This window comes from Pelodiscus sinensis, chromosome 2 (genome assembly GCF_049634645.1).
Source record: "Pelodiscus sinensis isolate JC-2024 chromosome 2, ASM4963464v1, whole genome shotgun sequence".
Taxonomy (NCBI): domain Eukaryota; kingdom Metazoa; phylum Chordata; order Testudines; family Trionychidae; genus Pelodiscus; species Pelodiscus sinensis.
In genome coordinates this window covers 11599819-11617574 of record NC_134712.1, presented here as the reverse complement: position 1 = coordinate 11617574, position 17756 = coordinate 11599819, and the positions used below count along the sequence as shown (strand labels likewise).

At 45.4% G+C, this 17756-nt stretch overlaps 1 protein-coding gene across 3 annotated transcripts in view; it reads left to right on the top strand.

Annotated features, from left to right (window-relative positions):
* KHDRBS3 (KH RNA binding domain containing, signal transduction associated 3) overlaps window positions 1–17756 on the top strand; it is a 318181-nt gene that overhangs the window by 169175 nt on the left and 131250 nt on the right. For all 3 annotated transcript variants that reach the window (XM_075920082.1, XM_075920081.1, XM_006123528.4), the window contains one exon: window positions 4527–4645. In XM_075920082.1, coding sequence (XP_075776197.1) covers window positions 4598–4645 — 48 coding nt within the window. In that variant the 5' untranslated portion in view covers window positions 4527–4597. The remainder of the gene's footprint in view (window positions 1–4526; window positions 4646–17756) is intronic.

Sequence of the window (17756 nt, the reverse complement as noted above, 5' to 3'; positions counted from 1 at the left end):
TTTTTCCCTATCAGGTTTACAACTGATTTAGTTAATGTAATTAAAAAAAATTGGTCAGTTAATATAGATCAGTGTAGCTGGGTTTTAGCAGTCAGCTATTTTTACTGAACCAGTTTCAAGACCACCTTATTCTTACACTCCCAGCAAACCAGTTTAAAGGTGATTCTATTTAGATGTCTTTAAATCAAAGTGGTGCATCAGGATGGTCATGAGACCATTCCAAAATCTGTTAATTTTAACAAGTCCTGCATTTCAAAACTTCAGTATCAGATATAAGCAATAAATGTTAACTTTCTATAGCCTCTTTTATGCATTGATTTCAAAGTAGATCTAAGATGTTGTTGAGGGGCCTGTCACTCCCTGCTGCCTCCTTGGCTTTGCCACAAAGTTAGTGCCCCTCTATCAGGGTAAATATGGCTTCTGAGGCCTAGCCGCCTGGAGAAGCCTTTCCTGGATCAGGGGTTGATTGCCCAGGGTTGGGAAAAGGGTGGTAGGGGGACCGGGCCCTTCCTCTCCACCGGGTCCTAGCCCAGGGCCCTGTAGGCAGGGACTGTGGCTCCTGCCCACTTGGCGGGGAATCCGGCCAATACATGCCAAGCCACACTATCGGTCCTCTGCCTGGGCTGCTTCCTACCACACCCTGGTACCCCTGTAGTCTCTGGTCTCCTGAGCTGGTCCTTACTGGGGCTGGCCTTGGGGCTGCGGGCGCTCCTGCCTCCCTGGGGTTGGTGGCTGCTGGCACTGCTCCAGGGTGGCCATGGGCAGCGATTCAGGTCTCAGCTGCTGCAGAAACATCGGTGCGGCCTGGACTCTTCCTTTCCCCCTGCGGCCTCCCTTGCTGCAGGGCTCTTTGCTTTTATACCCTGGTTCTGCTGGGAGCATGCCCAACAGGGCAGGAGGGACTGGGCCTTCTCAGTCAGGTGGTCCTAGGCTATTCCATGCCCTTCTGTGTGGGGCCTGTCTGTGTCATTTGTGCTTGTGTGTATAAACTTGGGTAGTACTTATTTTTGTATCCGGATCTCATCCTGAAGTATTGAAACCTGAGACTGGACTAGTAGTTTTACTCAGATTACTGTTTCTTTAGGACTTTTATAAACTGTTGAATATTCTATTCTCTCTTCTGTTTTAGATTTGTTCAGTCAGGTAGCCTTATTAAGCATGTAAATTCCGGTTTGATTGGTTTTCCAGTTAATTGATTAAAGGGGTATCAAGGCTGTTCCCCGCTCTGGCACTCAGAATGCAGATAGTGGCAGCGCGCAAGAGTTTCAAAACCTTGCCTCTACAGGCACTGGTTACAAAAACTTAGCCCCACAATCCTAATACACAGATTTTTGGGAATTTGCTGCCACCATCAAATGCTGCTTGATCCCTAAAAAAAAAAGGGGTGAACACTTGAAACCACCCCCAGGAGTACCCCAAGCTCTTTTGTCCCAAAAGTGCTTGAAAAAGGAGGAAAAACAAGCTGCAGTCTCTCGTAGCTGACCCCTCAGTGAGAGGCATGCAGATACACAGACAGACCTTCCAGGACACACGAATCAAATCATCACCTTAAAAAGCGATTTTTATTACAAAACAAAAGATAAACTTGATAAAGCATACTTGGTTGCTAGATGTTATAGAGCAACTGAGGAAACCGAATTAAAACAGAGGGGAAAAAACCTCTGGCACAATGCTTAGATGGTAATGTGGTAGGGGAGGCATAGATTCACACAGAGCAGTTCAAATCAAACCACAAAATAAAGAAAAACTGTCCTCAACATGACTGGACTCACATTTCCCTCATACGCACGTCTAATTTTCTTTGTTCAGTCCACTCCCATGCCCTGAATTCTGTGGAGGGGAGGGCATAGTAACCCTGCCTGGGTTTAAATCACTGTCTCTGAACTCAATTTAGAGTTCTTCCATACAAAGAAAGTAGGCAGGGAATCTATATCCATTTCAAATTTCAACTCTCTATCTCAATTGGATCTCCTGGTCCCCTGGCGGACACCTTTGCTACCTGAATTAACCTATTAGTCACTGGGTGCTGGTCAGCACTTCTGCTGTTCATGACAAAGGGTCTCCTGCTGGGCTGGTGAACTCTTCCCTCCTCACCCCACCCCCAGGGGCTGATCCAGTCTGGCTTCAGCAGACAACTGCAGGCAGGGGCTGCTCCAACATGACCAGAACAGTCCCTGCCAGCCTAACTGGAGCAGCCCACTGTTGGTTTGGAGCAGCAATAAAAATGTGAGTCTTGTATTCTGTGGCTACAGTAACTATTTGAAAATAGTGATGTGACTTCTTGTTTCTCTTTCTCTCTTTTTTTTTTTTTTTTTTTTCCCCCAGGCTTGTGCATCTAAAACTTGTTCTCACAATTATTTGTACTTACAGCTCAATTATGAACAAAACAGTAGTTGTAGAAATTCTAGACATAAGTCTCATGTAAAGCTCATACAGACTCACATCTCACCAACGCTCAGGAGCAATTATTGTTGCACTTTTCATGTAAGAGAACAGAGTTTGCAATTGCATGTATTCAGGATCTCACTAAGCCTAAAGGCTCTTTCTGCTAACTATACAGCATATGTAATTTTTAAATATAGTTCAACACATTTTAGATTATTGCTGTAACAACCACCACTTTAGGAGACATTTTAGTTCTCAGACTTGCAAACATCATGTTGTAGGAAGGGGGATAGTCCGCACGGTACAAGGGAGGAAACATAAGAGCTAAAATATTCAGAGCTGGAAAACATGGCATTGGCATAGAGATGTAATAGTATGCCCGTCGATTAACTGGTAAGCAAAAGCTTATCAGTTAATGCTGCAGACTACATGTATCTTCCCCTTCCCTCACCAGTAAATTTTTTTAGCAGGCTGGCCAGCAGCCCGGCTCAGTCCTGGCTCATGCTGGGTCTGGGACTTACGCTTTAAATGTGGAGCCATAGAGGGGGTATTAGAAGCCAGGTGGGCAGGCAGCCTGGTTCAGTTCTGGCTTGTGCCTGGTCCGGGATCTCAGACCCCTGCCTCTGGACAGGGGCTGCTGCCACCCTACGCTGCTGCCTCTGTATCAGAGGCAAGGAACAGTGTGACATGCAGCTGGGTCCCTGGGGGGAGCTGGTTTTTAAACTGACTCCCCTCGCAGACCAGCTCCCATCTGGCACCCCACACTACTACCTCAAATACAGAGGCAGCAGCACAGTGGCAGGAGGCTCTTTGGGAGTGGGGCCGGAGCGCATTGACTACTGGCCCTAGCCCCGAGGACTATAGAATAGCTGAGTAATTGATTAGGGATCATGATGGTTGAGTATTCCATTAATCGATATTTAACATCCCTACATAGGGAAATCAATTTTTTGAAACAATGTTTGACAGAACTTCTCTCAAAAGAATATGGAAATATCTACTTCAAATTGGAGTTTGACATTTTAGCCTCAGACTGCGTATGATGGTGACAATTAAACATATAAAGGCAAACAATCATTTTTAATATTGCTTAATCCTTTGAGTATTGCATACCATATAAATTGGAAATAACATGCCTGACTCTTGTAGTTCTCTCCTAGGAAGATTAATTCTACCTTGATTAAAGATAAACAAGTCTACTTTGCCATTATCTAATCTATTCAATAACGTTATATTGTGTCATACGGGTTAATCGGTGAGCAATCATTGCTTAGTCTTCTCGGCTATGGATAAAATAACCCACATAATTATTCATTCAGCTGAATTCCTAGACTAGTGCAAATGATACATCTATGGCCTGAAAACATGGGATTTTAATCCTTGGCATTATCAGAAGCCTTAATCACATGTTCATTTATTATTTCTGAACAAGGAGACTGCACTGCGTGCACACAAAGCTGAGTAGTACAGAATGTAATCTAGGGATTAGTGAAAGGCAAATCCTCCTATCTGTTCGACCTTGAAAATCTGATTGGATTTACTCTTTGGTCTGGCATAGTTTTCCCCAATTAAGTAAAGCTTGATATACGTGAGTGATATTTGTTCAAATGAGTCTTGTATATCTTATACATATATACTCTGATGCTAAAACTTCTGAGTGTTTGATGTTCATGTTTCCCTGAAAGGGAGTTGGGAATGGGAAGAAATGACCAGAAAGAGAAGAAAAGATAGAGGTAAAAAAAACTTGACTGATGGGCATAATTTCTGTTTCTGTAGTGATCCATCAGAACATTGATTCTGAATGAGCATTAAAAAAAATCAATTTTATGATAGCATGAACTAGCACAATTTTTGGAACAGCCGTTTTAATCTTTTAAAACAAGCAATAGGAGAAGTCTTCTATAGTCTGTTTTTATGATTAAACTAATGGCTATTGGGGGAAGGCTTACTGTTACTGGAAGAATGCAGTGGAATCCAACTATGTAATTGTAAATTACAGCCTAGGAGATAATTCAATCTATTTTACAAGTTACACACTGATTTTAAAAATTATGCTGATATAAACGTTATTCATCTATTTGGAAATATCATACCAAGTTTAAAATAAATCAGTAACAGCTCTTTGTACTTTTTTTTTGTAGAAATTGAGAAATTTCAAAAAGGGGAAGGAAAGGAAGAAGAAAAGTATATTGATGTAGTGATAAACAAAAATATGAAGCTGGGGCAGAAAGTATTAATTCCAGTAAAACAATTTCCTAAGGTAAGTTAATTTTTCAGTAATTTTAAATCTTCCAATGTTGTTCTGGAAGAGATTTGGAGAAGTCATGTTGTCAAGTTTTGTGCTCTGAGGCAGGACCAACTGTAGCTTGACTATTCCAGAGAGGTGTTCAATGACAAAGAAGCCTATTCCGGTGCTTAGCTATTTGTATTTCTAGATAATTTTTTCCTAGATAATTTTTTCCTAATGTCCCTTAAACTAGTTGCTGATTGTTGTTCCATTCATGGACATGGAGGAAAAACTGATTACAGGCAGTCCCCGGGTTAGGTCAATCTGACTTAAGTCGGACCCCTAATTACGAACGGGGCGGAGAGGGGGGCGCAGCTAGTGCGGGGTGCCTCCCCCACTGTCGCCGCCTCCGGCGGCACGGGGGGTGCTTCCCCCCAGCAGACCAGGGAGACGTGGAGCGGCTTTTCTCGCCGTGGAGGACGTGGGCGGCAGAACCGTAGCGCGTCCCCCCCCTACTCCCCCAGCAGATTCTGAGGGTAGAGCAGCTGGGGGGCTGCTGGGTTGGACCCACAGCGCCGAGGTGCGGCGCTACTGGACCAACCCAGCAGCACTCCAGCTGCTCTGCCCCAGGCATGTCCGATTCAGCTGCTGCTGGTCAGTTTCAACAGCAGCTGAATCTGGATGCCAGTTCCGACTTACATACAAATTCAACTTAAGAACAAACCTACAATCCCTATCTTGTACGTAACCCAGGGACTGCTTGTATTGTCTTCTTTCTAACAGGTTTTCAGGTATGTTAAGGTCTATCTGGTTCCTCATCAGTCGTCTTTTTTCAAGACTAGATTTGCCCACTTTTTTAATTTTATTTCCTCACAGATCAGTTTTTCGAAATCATTTATTATTTGTCTGGACTTTGTTCAGTTGTGTACATCTTTTTTAAGGTGTGGCACTCAGATACAGTTCCACGGATAGTAATACAGAGTAGAACAGGACAGTTACCTCCTGGAGTGATATTAGCCTCTTTACAACTGCACCACTTCATTGGATCACATTTAATTTGATCCCCTGTAGCTCCTGATCCTTTTCGACTGACTATCCAAGTATTGCTCATCTTGTATTCATATATTTGATTTTTTTTCCTTCTGACCTGTAGTACTATGCTCTATAGACAGTATAGATTTTGATTGATAGCATAGTATATTGATTTTACCTGAAAAAGTGACAGTTAAGATGTCTAGATGTAGTTAAAATTACTAAAAATCCTAGGGACTCTCTGTTGATAATATAAGGGTACTTTTATACAGAGTTAATGTCAAACTTCTCTGAATCTACAGTGCTCTAGCATGCTGTGTAGTAATACATGGGCCCTGCTACCACATATTAAAAAAACTATGGTGCACTTTAACCTATTGCTATTTCAGCTTTCTGTACTCTAAGACTGTTATAGAGAAGTCCTCAGTAATTTTGTCCATACTGCATGAAGTCACCCTTCTGCTTATTATACTACATTTTTAGCCACTTGCTGTTTGTTGATATTTGTATGAAATAGAAGGTTGTCAATGACTTTTATTTAATCTGGATTCTGATCTTTGAGTTTTTATTATGAGTTTGGATACGATACAGAGTGCCATTTTGTTACCAGATCTAACTTTGAGTAGCTTACTCAGAAAACTGTTGCTTGGAGATGCAGTGATTAATGGTTTATAAAAATTAGTGCTAAAATATGGATGTATCTGCTCAGAAAAACAGAGCATGAAATCTTCAAGTCAGCCCTGTATAAAAGGTAATATAGTCATGCCAACAGTTGTAACACAGCTTTTACATGGCTGTCAGTAAATAGACTGAGCTAGAGAACACTTAGTATCTGCCCATCTGGAACTGTAAAGGAAACATGGGGTATTGATGCGGACTCTGCACTTTCAATGTGTCTCTTAGGGTCTATTTCTTTAGAAAGGATTTTTGCCTAACAAATGATTTTGTTATTTAAACTATATATTTCTACTTCCTAACTATCCTTTTACATGCTTTCATCAGCATAAGTGGTGACTCTGTGGGTGCACTGGGGTTGGAGCACCCATAGACTAAGCAGGTACTATGCACCCATGGACAGCCAAGCTCTTAGCGCAGCTGTGGCCAACCTGCGGCTCTTGGCCCCCCCCGAAAAGTGCGGCTTGTGAAGCTGCTCCTGTGCCTCTCCCGGGCTCCTCTCCCCCTGGCTTCCCTGTGCTTTCTGGGTCAGAGCTGTGTGGTTTTAAAAATGGCGCCCAATATGGTGGCCATCTTAAAGGGGCAGCCTTCTTTTTTTAAGAAATGTTTTTGGTTTTGCTTGACTGTTCTGAATGGGCTTTTTTTCTTGGCAATTCTGGTGCGGCTCTTCGCATATTTTCCACTGCTGTTTTGGTTCTCTTTATAAAATGGGTTGTCTGCCCCATCTTAGTGTTGCCTGGGGGAAGAGGCAGGGCAGGAAGAGGTGTAGCGGGGGTAGGAACTTGCGGAAAGAGGCTTGGGGAGAAGGGTGGAGTAGGGGCGGGGCCTGGGGCAATGAGGGGCTTGAGGGGAAGTTGACACCCATGTTCATCAGTATAATATTAGTGTTCTGTCCACACTTCATTTACTAATCCTCTTTCTGCCTTTATTAACACTTTCCCTGGATTCTTTTTAAATTATATAGTCTGTTCTAGGGAAAGGAGGAGCTGCATGGGAGCCAAAAGTATCTATCTCCCAAACACTATCTTAATGTTTCTCAGGACATTACAGGCAGTCCCCGGGTTACATCAATCCGACTTACGTCGGATCCCTAGTTACAAACGGGGAGGGGGGGCGCAGCTAGTGCAGGGTGCCTCCCCCATTGTCGCCGCCTCTGGCGGCGTGGGGGGGTGCCCCCCCCCAGCAGACCAGGGTACGCGGAGCGGCTTTTCTCGCCGTGGAGGACGCGGGTCTGCTGGGGGCGGACGACACCAGCCAAAAGGGGGCACCCCAGAGCGGAAAAATTAATTTCCTAGGGAACAGCAGGAGCAGCAGGCAGTGAGACCATTGTGTTACAGTCCCCACCTTGGGAGCAACAGCTCTTTCCCTCTTCAGCACTAGAGCTGCAAGTATCTTGTTAGTGTCACGTGAAATTAACAAGTCCCTTCCAGCCTGGCAGAGGTGAAGCTGAAAAATTACCGTGGGCAAGAATGGGGAGGAGCAGGACTGAATGGAAGAGGGGTTAAGCCCCAACCCCACATCCTGGCTGGAGCGGAGCAGGGTAAGCCCCGAGGGGATGGGTCTGGTTGCAAAGTGGGTGACTGGACAATGAGGACCCACCTGTGGCTAAACTCCTGTTCCCAACACAGAATTTTTCTTTAAAATTAATCCTGTGGATAAATTCTCGCACACACTTCACAGGAAGGGATTTCCATTTTCTGCTCAGCAGAATATAACAACAGCTTTGATTGTATCAATATTTCACTGTGCTCTCCAATGACTATTGATTACACTTAATACCCATTTCACTGAACCATCTGTAGCAAATTCTATTTGGAACAGTAATATGCATTGAATAAACTTTTTTTAGTTATAAAAAACAAAGATTCTGACTATTAAATGAATAACTGGGATCTTTCAGGTACCCCAAAAGGAAGATTTGGACATAGCATGAAACTCTGAAACTTATGATCAATTTTTAATTAAAATATCAACCAAAAAAACCTTCATATCAAAACAGTATGGGTATGTCTACACTACCCTCCTAGTTCGAACTAGGAGGGTAATGTAGGCATACCGCACTTGCAAATGAAGCCCGGGATTTGAATTTCCCGGGCTTCATTTGCATAAGCGGGGATCCGCCATTTTTAAAAACCTGCTGGTTCGAACCCTGTGCAGCGTGGCTACACGGGGCACGAACTAGGCTTCCTAGTTCGAACTACCATTACTACTCATTTCACAAACTATAGCGGGGTAGTGTAGACATACCTTCTGTGTTTTTCTTAGAATAAGGAAGTTGTATGAGAATCAGGGTCTCTTCCACCTAACTCCAGCTCCCCGTCTTCCCCTCCCCCCCAAAATATGTACCAGTTCCGACTTACATACAAATTCAACTTAAGAACAAACCTATAGTCCCTATCTTGTATGTAACCTGGGGACTGCCTATACTCAAAATGGAATAAAAGTGGTCATGTGCAGAGCATCCAGCTGATAGTATGCCAATCCAGGGTTAGATTAACAAAGGTATTTGGGCATCATAATGCTTAGTTTTAGATGCCTGAAAGATCACTCTGATTCACAAAGCCTGACTTAGGTGCTCAGGCTTCTTAAAGAGGTTGAACCTCTCTTGTCCAGCACTCTTGGGACCTTACTAGTGCTGAATCCAAGAATTTGCCAAACCACGGGAGGTCTGTATTGTCTAGCAGCATTACCAACACTTCCACAGTTTACTGGGCTCTTAGAAGAGATTTAGGAGTAAATTATAGCTCAAAATTGCACAAAACACAAAGAGCCAAGACTGGTGTCTGTAAACTTTATGGGGCCATGGTAACCTTGGTCACACCCATAAGTGGACATCCAGCTAACTAAAATCATGCCAGACCACAGATATTGCCAGACCTGCATTACAGATTATAGAGGTTCAACCTGTACAATGAATGGAGAAAAATAAGCATCTTAAGGATGGGATTCACAAAAAATCAGCATGCTTAATAGTAAGTGAAAGATGCAAAGGTTTGGAATGTACTCTGCTCCTCTGAGGGCATTTGATGTCTCAGTCGGGACTGCAGGAATGCACATAACTCTACTTGGGATTTGGAGCTGTGTGAACCAGAGTTCCCTCTAAACTGTGCAGCAGCATAGCTTCATAGGTGATTAATTTGCCCCCCCCCCCCCAAGTCAGCCAGCCAGCCAGCTCCATGCATATGGAGCCCTGAGCCTTTGACAGGGTGGGGCTGATTAATCCTCTGTGAAGCTGTGCTGCCTCCAAGTTCAGAGGGAACACTGGTGTGAATCCTTTCTTGAAGTTAGGTACTTAAAGTGTTTCTTGAAATAAGCTGTGTGTGTATGGGGGGGGGGAGGATTTTCCTTAAAGTGTCTGTGATGTAGGGGTTTTCATATGGGATCTTGGCGATCCTATTTCAAGTTTCCCCTCCACTAAAGGGAAGAACAGATTTTGAACAAAGATCTGCTACCTCTTAAGGGACTGCTCTAATTACTGGGCTGTGGGATGTGACTGGATCTTGTGTTTCTCATATCCAATCATTCTCATACATGCTGTAGCCTGGTAATTCATTAATTATTTATCCACAGTACAACAGCATCAGGAGAAGAGATGGGGGAAGGCTGGTAGAACAAGCAAATCTTCTTTAATGCGGAGAGAGGTGTGTGTGTGTGTGTGTGAGGAGGGGGGGGGGGCTATGAAAAGGAAGCAAAAGTTGTCAGATTTGGCTCAGGCTCCCCAGTCAAAGGATAACCCATGGCATAATACAGAACCTGCTAGGGCAGAGGTGGGCATGAAGCTACTGGACTGGATGAGGCCTGCCAAGCTGCTGGATCTGGCCCCTGGCCACCTCTCTGGCACCCTTACTACAGAGCAGCTGCAGCCTCTTTAAACAGCAGGCTGCTAATTGCCATGCAGTCTGGGCAGGGTGGTGAAAGCTTCATGTGCTGTCCCTATCCTCTAGCAAAATCCCTCAGCTCCCATTGGCTAGCTTCCAGACAATAGGAGCTGAGAAATTTTGCTGAAGGCAGAGGCAACGAATGAAGCCTCATACCTCCCTCCCTTTCTCCGCTCCCTCCCCATGCTGGAGCAGAGCCATGTGAAGCAGCCTGCTCACACACAGGCAGGGAGCCTGTCTCGTGTTCCTGCAGAGCTGCTGGCTGGGAGCCACCTAGGTAAGTGCCTCCCAGCCAGAGCCTGCCTCTGGCACCTCACCCCCTCTCTCCCCTCCAACTGCCTGCCCCAGGCCACCATCCAAATCCTCTGTATACCCTCTCCCCACCTCCTCCAGGTCACAGTTCCCCTGCAGACCCTGCACTCCCTCCCCCAGGCCAGACTCTCTTCCTGCACACATACCCCTTACTGAGCCTGCACCTCATTCTCCTGTCCCATGTCACCACCCAATTCTCTGCAGCCCCTTTTCCCAGGTCACAACTCCCTTCCAGACCCTGCATCTCCTCCTACACCCCTCTTCCAGACCAGAATCCTCTCCTGCACCCATATCCCCTCCTGGATCCCATACTCCAAGCCACTGCCCCAAATCATAACCACCTCCTTCACCCAAACTCCCTCTCAGACTCCACACTCCCTCCTGCACCCCAATACTTTATCCCAAGCTTCTTTCTACACCTCACCCGTTGTCCCAGATCCCCCACTCTCTCCACAGAAGTGTGGCCCTTGACCACTTACCAAAACCTTGGAGTGGTCCCCCATTAAAATGTCCTACTCCTGTGCTAGGGCCACTGTATTAACTGTAAAACACAAGTACCTCTGGTACTGGCTAAATCTACTGGTCACACTTCCTCCAACACTGATTCTTCTTTATATCACACATTCACATTGGTATCAAGCTCTCCTTGGTACCGTTATCACTGTTCCTCACGTAGGAACTAGTGATGTCAATACAAACTCCTTCCCCATTCTAGATAGAGATGCAAGGACACTTTAGCATGCTAGAAAAAGTAGCCCCACTGCTGCTGGGCATGTACTTCTTTCTATCTTCTTTGTCTTAACAGATGAACAGTCCTCTTCATATTCATCTCTTTCTGCTCTGGTTATGGAATTTAGAACACTGGTCTCGAGTCGCATGCTTTTTACTGTGGCATTCAGGGTGTAATGGGGTGAGGTCACAAATGACCCCTTGAGGTGCTTCCCAGAGTGCTGGCAAAGCCACTGCCACTCATCTCCCTGTTCACTGGGGCTTCTCATGCGCCCGGTCCTGCTGTGCCAGCTCTGCTGGTCTCACCCTTACTCACTTGTCTAGCAGATCCCTCATTTGGTTAACATAAGCTACATTATTTAGTCCAGCCCCTCTTTTAAGGGTTCTGCATTTCATCCTGTAAGCTTCAGATATAATCTGAAACTGTCTTAAAGCCAAATCTTTGAATTTATCTTTGAATAGTCTATTGCTGATGCTTCAGACATCTTATTGAATATGTCTAAGATCTTCCTTTCAACTTTGTAATCAGAGTAGGCATTTTCTGTTCCTCAGAAATTGACTGGATGGTGCACAGTCTTTCAAAGGTGATGAAATATTCAATCTCTCAAAGGGGATATCTCCGGACTCGTCAAGAGGGCAGAGTCAGTCCCACCTGTTAATTTTTGGAGAGAATAGTCTTGCATGATTGGGTTGCTTACTCTTGAAGTCAAGTACAGTCAGTTTATTCTGTCTCTTGTTCCTCCTTCTCCTTTTGGTCTCATAGTTCACATTGTTTTAATTTCGCTGGGCAGCTTGATCCTGGGCAGCCTGGGCTTTTATCTCAAGCCTTGCTAGCTCCATTTGTCTATGTTCTGCCTCCTTTGCTGTTTGGATTCTGTGCAGCTCCAGTTTCTTCTGAAGCTCTCTCACTCATTTTCCTGCTTATTTTGGGTAAGGGAAATAGAGGTAAACAGAAAATAACAAACCAGTCACCAGTTTCTCTCCCCTAAAACCACACTTAGAACACACTTAATCACCACCAGTAACGAGAGCAACCAGCGGTGCACATTTACCCTACTCGCTGCGCCGCTCTGACGAGGTGAGGTCACAGATGAACCATTGGGGTACTTCCCAGAGAGCAGAAAGGTGAGTGGCAGAGGCTTTGCCAGACCTCCGTGAAGCATCCCAAGGGGGCGTCTGTGATGTCCACCTGTCACATGGGATATATGATTTTGGTCCTACAAATGAACATTCGCCCATGCCCTCTTACTAGGTTTGTAGTCTGCCCTCAAGAAGCAGTCTATGCCTTCTCAGCTACTTCAGTTGGTATGGTCACAGACCCTGTGAGTGAGCAATGTGGATCACCACACAGTTGTGGAAGAACTGTTCATCCTGGCTGCAGTTTTGCCATTTTCCCTGGCAAGGTGGCAACTCCCTCAGTGCCTTGTCCAGTGGACAACTTTGAGACATTTCAAGTTTTGATTAAATGTGTAGGTCAGATGACTTCTCTTGCACTACCTGCAGCAGGAAGTTGCACAAGCTGCACCCTTTCAGACCTGTTTGACTTGTCGCCTAATGAGGCATTGTTGTTACCTGCAAAGGATGGTGGCAGACTCAAGCATCATTACTGGCCACCAGTGTTCCCTGTAAGATTTTCCACCCATGAACGGCATGAGCTTTGTTTTGTGCACCAGTACTGAATTCATGTGCACTTGTTTGGATGTGTGCCACTGTGGTACCCAAGTTATTAATAAATATCTTATAAACCTCGCCCTTTTCCCTCTAATGCCATGTCTCCTCCCCTCCCCTTGCCCTATCTGCTCCCCTGGTGCTTGCTGCTGCTCCCCTCTCCCACCCTCCTCTGCTGTCCTGGTTCCTACCTTTCTCACTCCCCTCAGCCCTTTGGGGACCTGCCCCCCTCTGTCTCCTTGACCCCTACACCCACTCTTCTCTTCACCCTGTGCCCACTCCTCCTCTAGAACCATTCTGATCATCTATATTAACACCTCCTTCTACCTACCCACCCTGCCTCTGTCCTCTGGTGCCTGTCCCCCCCCTCCACATATCTGCCCTTCTTCTTCACCCCAATAATACCCCTGCCACCTGCATTTTCCCTCTACCCCTGCACCTTCCTGGTGCCTCCCCTTTCTCTCACTGCTCCTGCCCTCCTTGCCTGATTTTTCTCCCTGGCACCTCTGCCTTCCCTCACTGCCCCCTCTCACTGCCCTCTGCCCCAGTTCTCCTCATGCCCCTCTGTGTCCTCACACATGTCTTGCTCCATTCCTTGCCTTCCTCATGCCCACACCTCCTTTCAGTCCCTCTTCTCCTGGCACCCACTCCTCCCCTTCCCTCTTCCTCCCATTGCTCCTCCCTGTTGCTCTCCTAGCATCACCTTGTCCCCTCCCTTCTTCCATCCTCACTGACACCTTCTCTCTCCTCCTCCTTCCTGCCCTTTTCCTCATTCTCTTCTTGGCCCCCCAGCACTTCTCTCTCCTCCAGCCTGCCCCTTGGTGCCTGCCCCTTTCTTCTCCTGCCCAAGCTCTCTCCTCACCTTTCAGCACAAGTGCTTTCTTCTCCTTGCCCCCGATCCCCTTAGTTCTCCCCCTGCCCCTTCCCTAACTTTCTACCTTCAACGTGGAAAGCAGTTTGTGGGGGCTGGAGCCGGGGCCACGGTGCTATTTTTAGTACCACAGTCCTGGCCTCAGCTGCTCGCAGGGTGGGACCGTGTGCCGAGACTGGAGCAGAGGATGCCTGTGGTGGTATTTTTAGTACTGCAGTCTTGGCTCCAGCTGGAGTAAAGTGGCAGCCACATGAAGCCTGTTCCAGCCTGGGGCAGTCTCACAAAACAGCCTCACCTCATGTGCCACAGTTCCAGGCAGAGCAAAAGGGCAGCCACCCATCGACCGGAACCCACCAGGCCACTGGCTGCCGCCGCCACCAGTCACTTTCCATTCCAGAAAGTGACCTAAAATTTTTAGTGTGCGATCACACAGGCATGCAGTTTACAAGGAATACTGCTGGCCACATTCAGAAAGGCTGATATAGAAAGTGCCTCCCAAAAGCTTTGGATACTGATATCAGGGTTGTACAGGGCCTAGCAAAGCTTTTGATACGGTCTCCCACAGTATTCTTGCCAGCAAGTTAAAGAATGGATTGGATAAATAGAGAAGTGGCTAGATTGTCTGGTTCAAAGAGTAGTGATCAACGGCTCGATGTCTGGTTGGCGGTTGGTATCAAGTGGAGTGTCCCACGGTTTGGGTCTGGGGTTGGTTTTGTTTAGGGATGTTAAATTGTAATTTATCAGCTAATCAAGTAGGTGATGGAATTTTCATCAACTAGTTGATGGGGGAGCACTCGCTACCCTGCTGCGGCTCTTCAGTTTAAATGTAGTAGCTCATGTCGAGTCACGTGCTGTGCTTTATCACTCCTTGCTGTTCCAGGTGGCTCTTACTATATTTAAAAGGCTCTTACTATATCTGTTGCCTCCTCCCCCCCATGCCACGGAGACCGTGCTGGGGGGGAATCAGCTTTTTAGCCGGCTCCCCCCCCCTCCAGCATCGGCTTCTGCTTGCTGCCTCTGATGTAGAGGCACCAATGCGGGGATGGGGAATGCAAATAGTCTACTCGACTACTCTTTTTTACATCCCTAGTGTTGTTGAACATCTTTATGAATGACTAGATGAGGGAATGGATTGTACCCGCTGCAAGTTCACAGCTACCTCTAAGCTAGGGGAAGAGGTACATATGCTGGAGGGTAAGAATAGGGTCCAGAGTGACTTGGACAAATTGTAGGATTTGGCTAAAAGAAATGTGATATTCTTCAAGAACAAGTGTGGAGTCTTGCACTTGGGATGATAGAATCCCAAGCATTGTTGCAGGCTGGGTACCAATTGGCTAAGCAGCAGTTCAACAGAAAAGGGACCTGGGGATTACAGTGGATGACAAACTGGATACGAGTCAGAGTGCCCCTGTAGCTAAAAAGGTTAACTGCATATTGGGGCTATAGTAGGAACATTGCCAGCAGATCTAGGGAAGTAATTATTCCCCTTTATTCAGCACTGGTGGGGCCACATCTGGAGCATTGCGTCCAATTCTGGGACCCCTATTACAGAAAGGATGTGGATGCATTGGACAAGGTCCAATGGAGTAAAACAAAAATGATTAGGGGGCCGGAGCACGTGACTTATGAGGTAAGGTTGAAGGATTTGGGCTTATTTAGTCTACAGAAGAGAAGAGTGAGGCAGGAATTTGATAACATCCTTCAAAGAAGATGGAGGAAGACTGTTCTTAGTGGTGATAGATGACAGAATGGGGAGCAATAGTCTCAAGTTGCAGTGGGGAAGGTCTAAGTTGGATATTAGAAAAACACTGCTTCACTAGGAGGGTGGTGAAGCACTGGAATGAGTTACCTAGGGAGGTGGTGGAATCTCTATCCCTAGAGATTTTTAAATCCTGTCTTGACAAAGTCCTGGCTGGGATGACTTAGTTGGGATTGGCCCTGCTTTTAGCAAGGGGTTGGACTCGATGACCTCCCAAGGTCTCTTCCAACCCTTCTATGATTGTGATGGTTCTTAAGAGGAGCTCTTTGCCTGAACTTTTCCTGCAGGTGGCTTTGGAAGAGTGTTCCAATGCAGCATCCAGCATAGCCACATCTTCGGTGATTGTGAAGGTTCTTTTGAGTCCATTGAGACTCATGGACTTTTAAGTCCACAGGGATCATTGTGATCATACAACCTAATGGTGGGCAACCTGTGGCCCATAGGCTGCATGTGGTTCATCAGAGTAAGCCGCTGAAAGGCTGTCAGATTGTATACGTTGAGCCTGTAGCTATGACTGCCAGCAGCTCCCATTGGTTGGGAATGGTGAAGCAGTGCCAATGGATCTGCCAGTGGCCCTTTCTGAAGATGTAAAGTAAGCAACCTGTCTGCTGCCCTGACAGCAGTTTACCTTGTTGAGTCACATGCCCATCACGGGTATAACCTTTTTCTATTTTTATCAAATCATGTTGCTCATTTCAGTCTAGGGATGTGAAAGGTATCCAGTCAATGGGTAAACTTACCTGGTGATGCTAACCGGGTAATGGTTAATTGGTGCCTGGGAGCAGCCCCCCCCCACTCGTGGCCTGCCCAGGGCCGGCCCTAGGTTTTTTGTCACCCTAAGCAAAATATTTTTTGGCCACCCTTCCCCCCCTTTTTTTTGGTCTGAGGATGTGCGCACAAATGCAGTTTGTGTGGCTTCCTGGGGGGGGGGGGGGGGGGTGCATGCTTCAGGGGGAGCCCAAACCTTGGGGCATTTTCATCTCCTAGGAGAGTGCCAGGGACTCCCCACATGAGGACAATGGAAGGGCAGGTTCATCCACAGCAAGTCAGTTAGACTTCCAAAGCATGCAGCTGTTCACATCACCTAATGCTGGAGTCCCGGTCCCACTCCTTACTCTACAAAGGGATTTATTATTAGAAGCCTAATAATCACTCCGACTCCAACCCCAACACACAAACTGTCCAACTCTTGGTGTCCATGTACAGGAATCAGCCTCACTATACAATGCGACAGTTCAAAGGGATTAAGAGAACTTTTGTTTCAACTCCCCAGCTCAACTGTCCAGAAGAAGACCGGCACCAGACAACAAAACCCCACTAGCCTAGGACCTATTCCATGAGCACAGTCCTCTGCTTTCTCCTTCAGGGACAGACCAAACAGTCTCTGAAGCAGGGTGGATTGATTTCAATAGCTTTGATTTAAATCTCTAATTTTAATCATGATTTAAACTAGCAAGCAGAAAACCTAGGTTTAAATGAGCAATTAATCATTTAAATTATACTTTTAAAATATTTTTCCTAAAGGATGGTTGAGTCTTATTGATTAGCAACCTTTAAAACATGTTGATTTACATCTAAATATAACCTTTATGCCAAATTTGGTGCTTCTATTTACTAACCAGGAGAATACACTCAGTACAGCTATTAACTAAATAAATGCCCAAATAATTGTATAACTTACATGTAATCAGATTCTTAATTTTTACATTTTTATTCTATTACAAAGTGGTGTATAATAGGAACACTTGAGACAGAATTTCTGTCCAGATAGAAGTAGGTGCAAACCATATGTTTTAAAAAAAAGTAGCGACCACTTAGCAAATAATAAATGGGGTAAAAATCTATTTAAAATAAACAAAACCAACATTTAATTTTTGTATGAAATAAAACTACCTTAAATGTGAAGGACACAACAAAGTATCCAAACACATTTTGCACCTAAAATTAATTTATTAAACAAAGGAAATATCCATAGTGATTTTAACAGATCGAATCTAATCATCATGTTCTTCAAGATGTTAGAATGCTCTCATAACCAGTTTTTTACTGAGAGAAGAGGAAAATAAGTTTTTTCTGGTTTGTCAACTCTGTTTTGCAACAGTGAATGAACTAATCATTGAGTTGAACTAGCTGAATAAACCAAAGTAATAAAAACATTCTCTCTTCACCTGCAGAAGAAGTTACTGCTGATGTAAACACTGGCTTTGGGTACTTTCACTA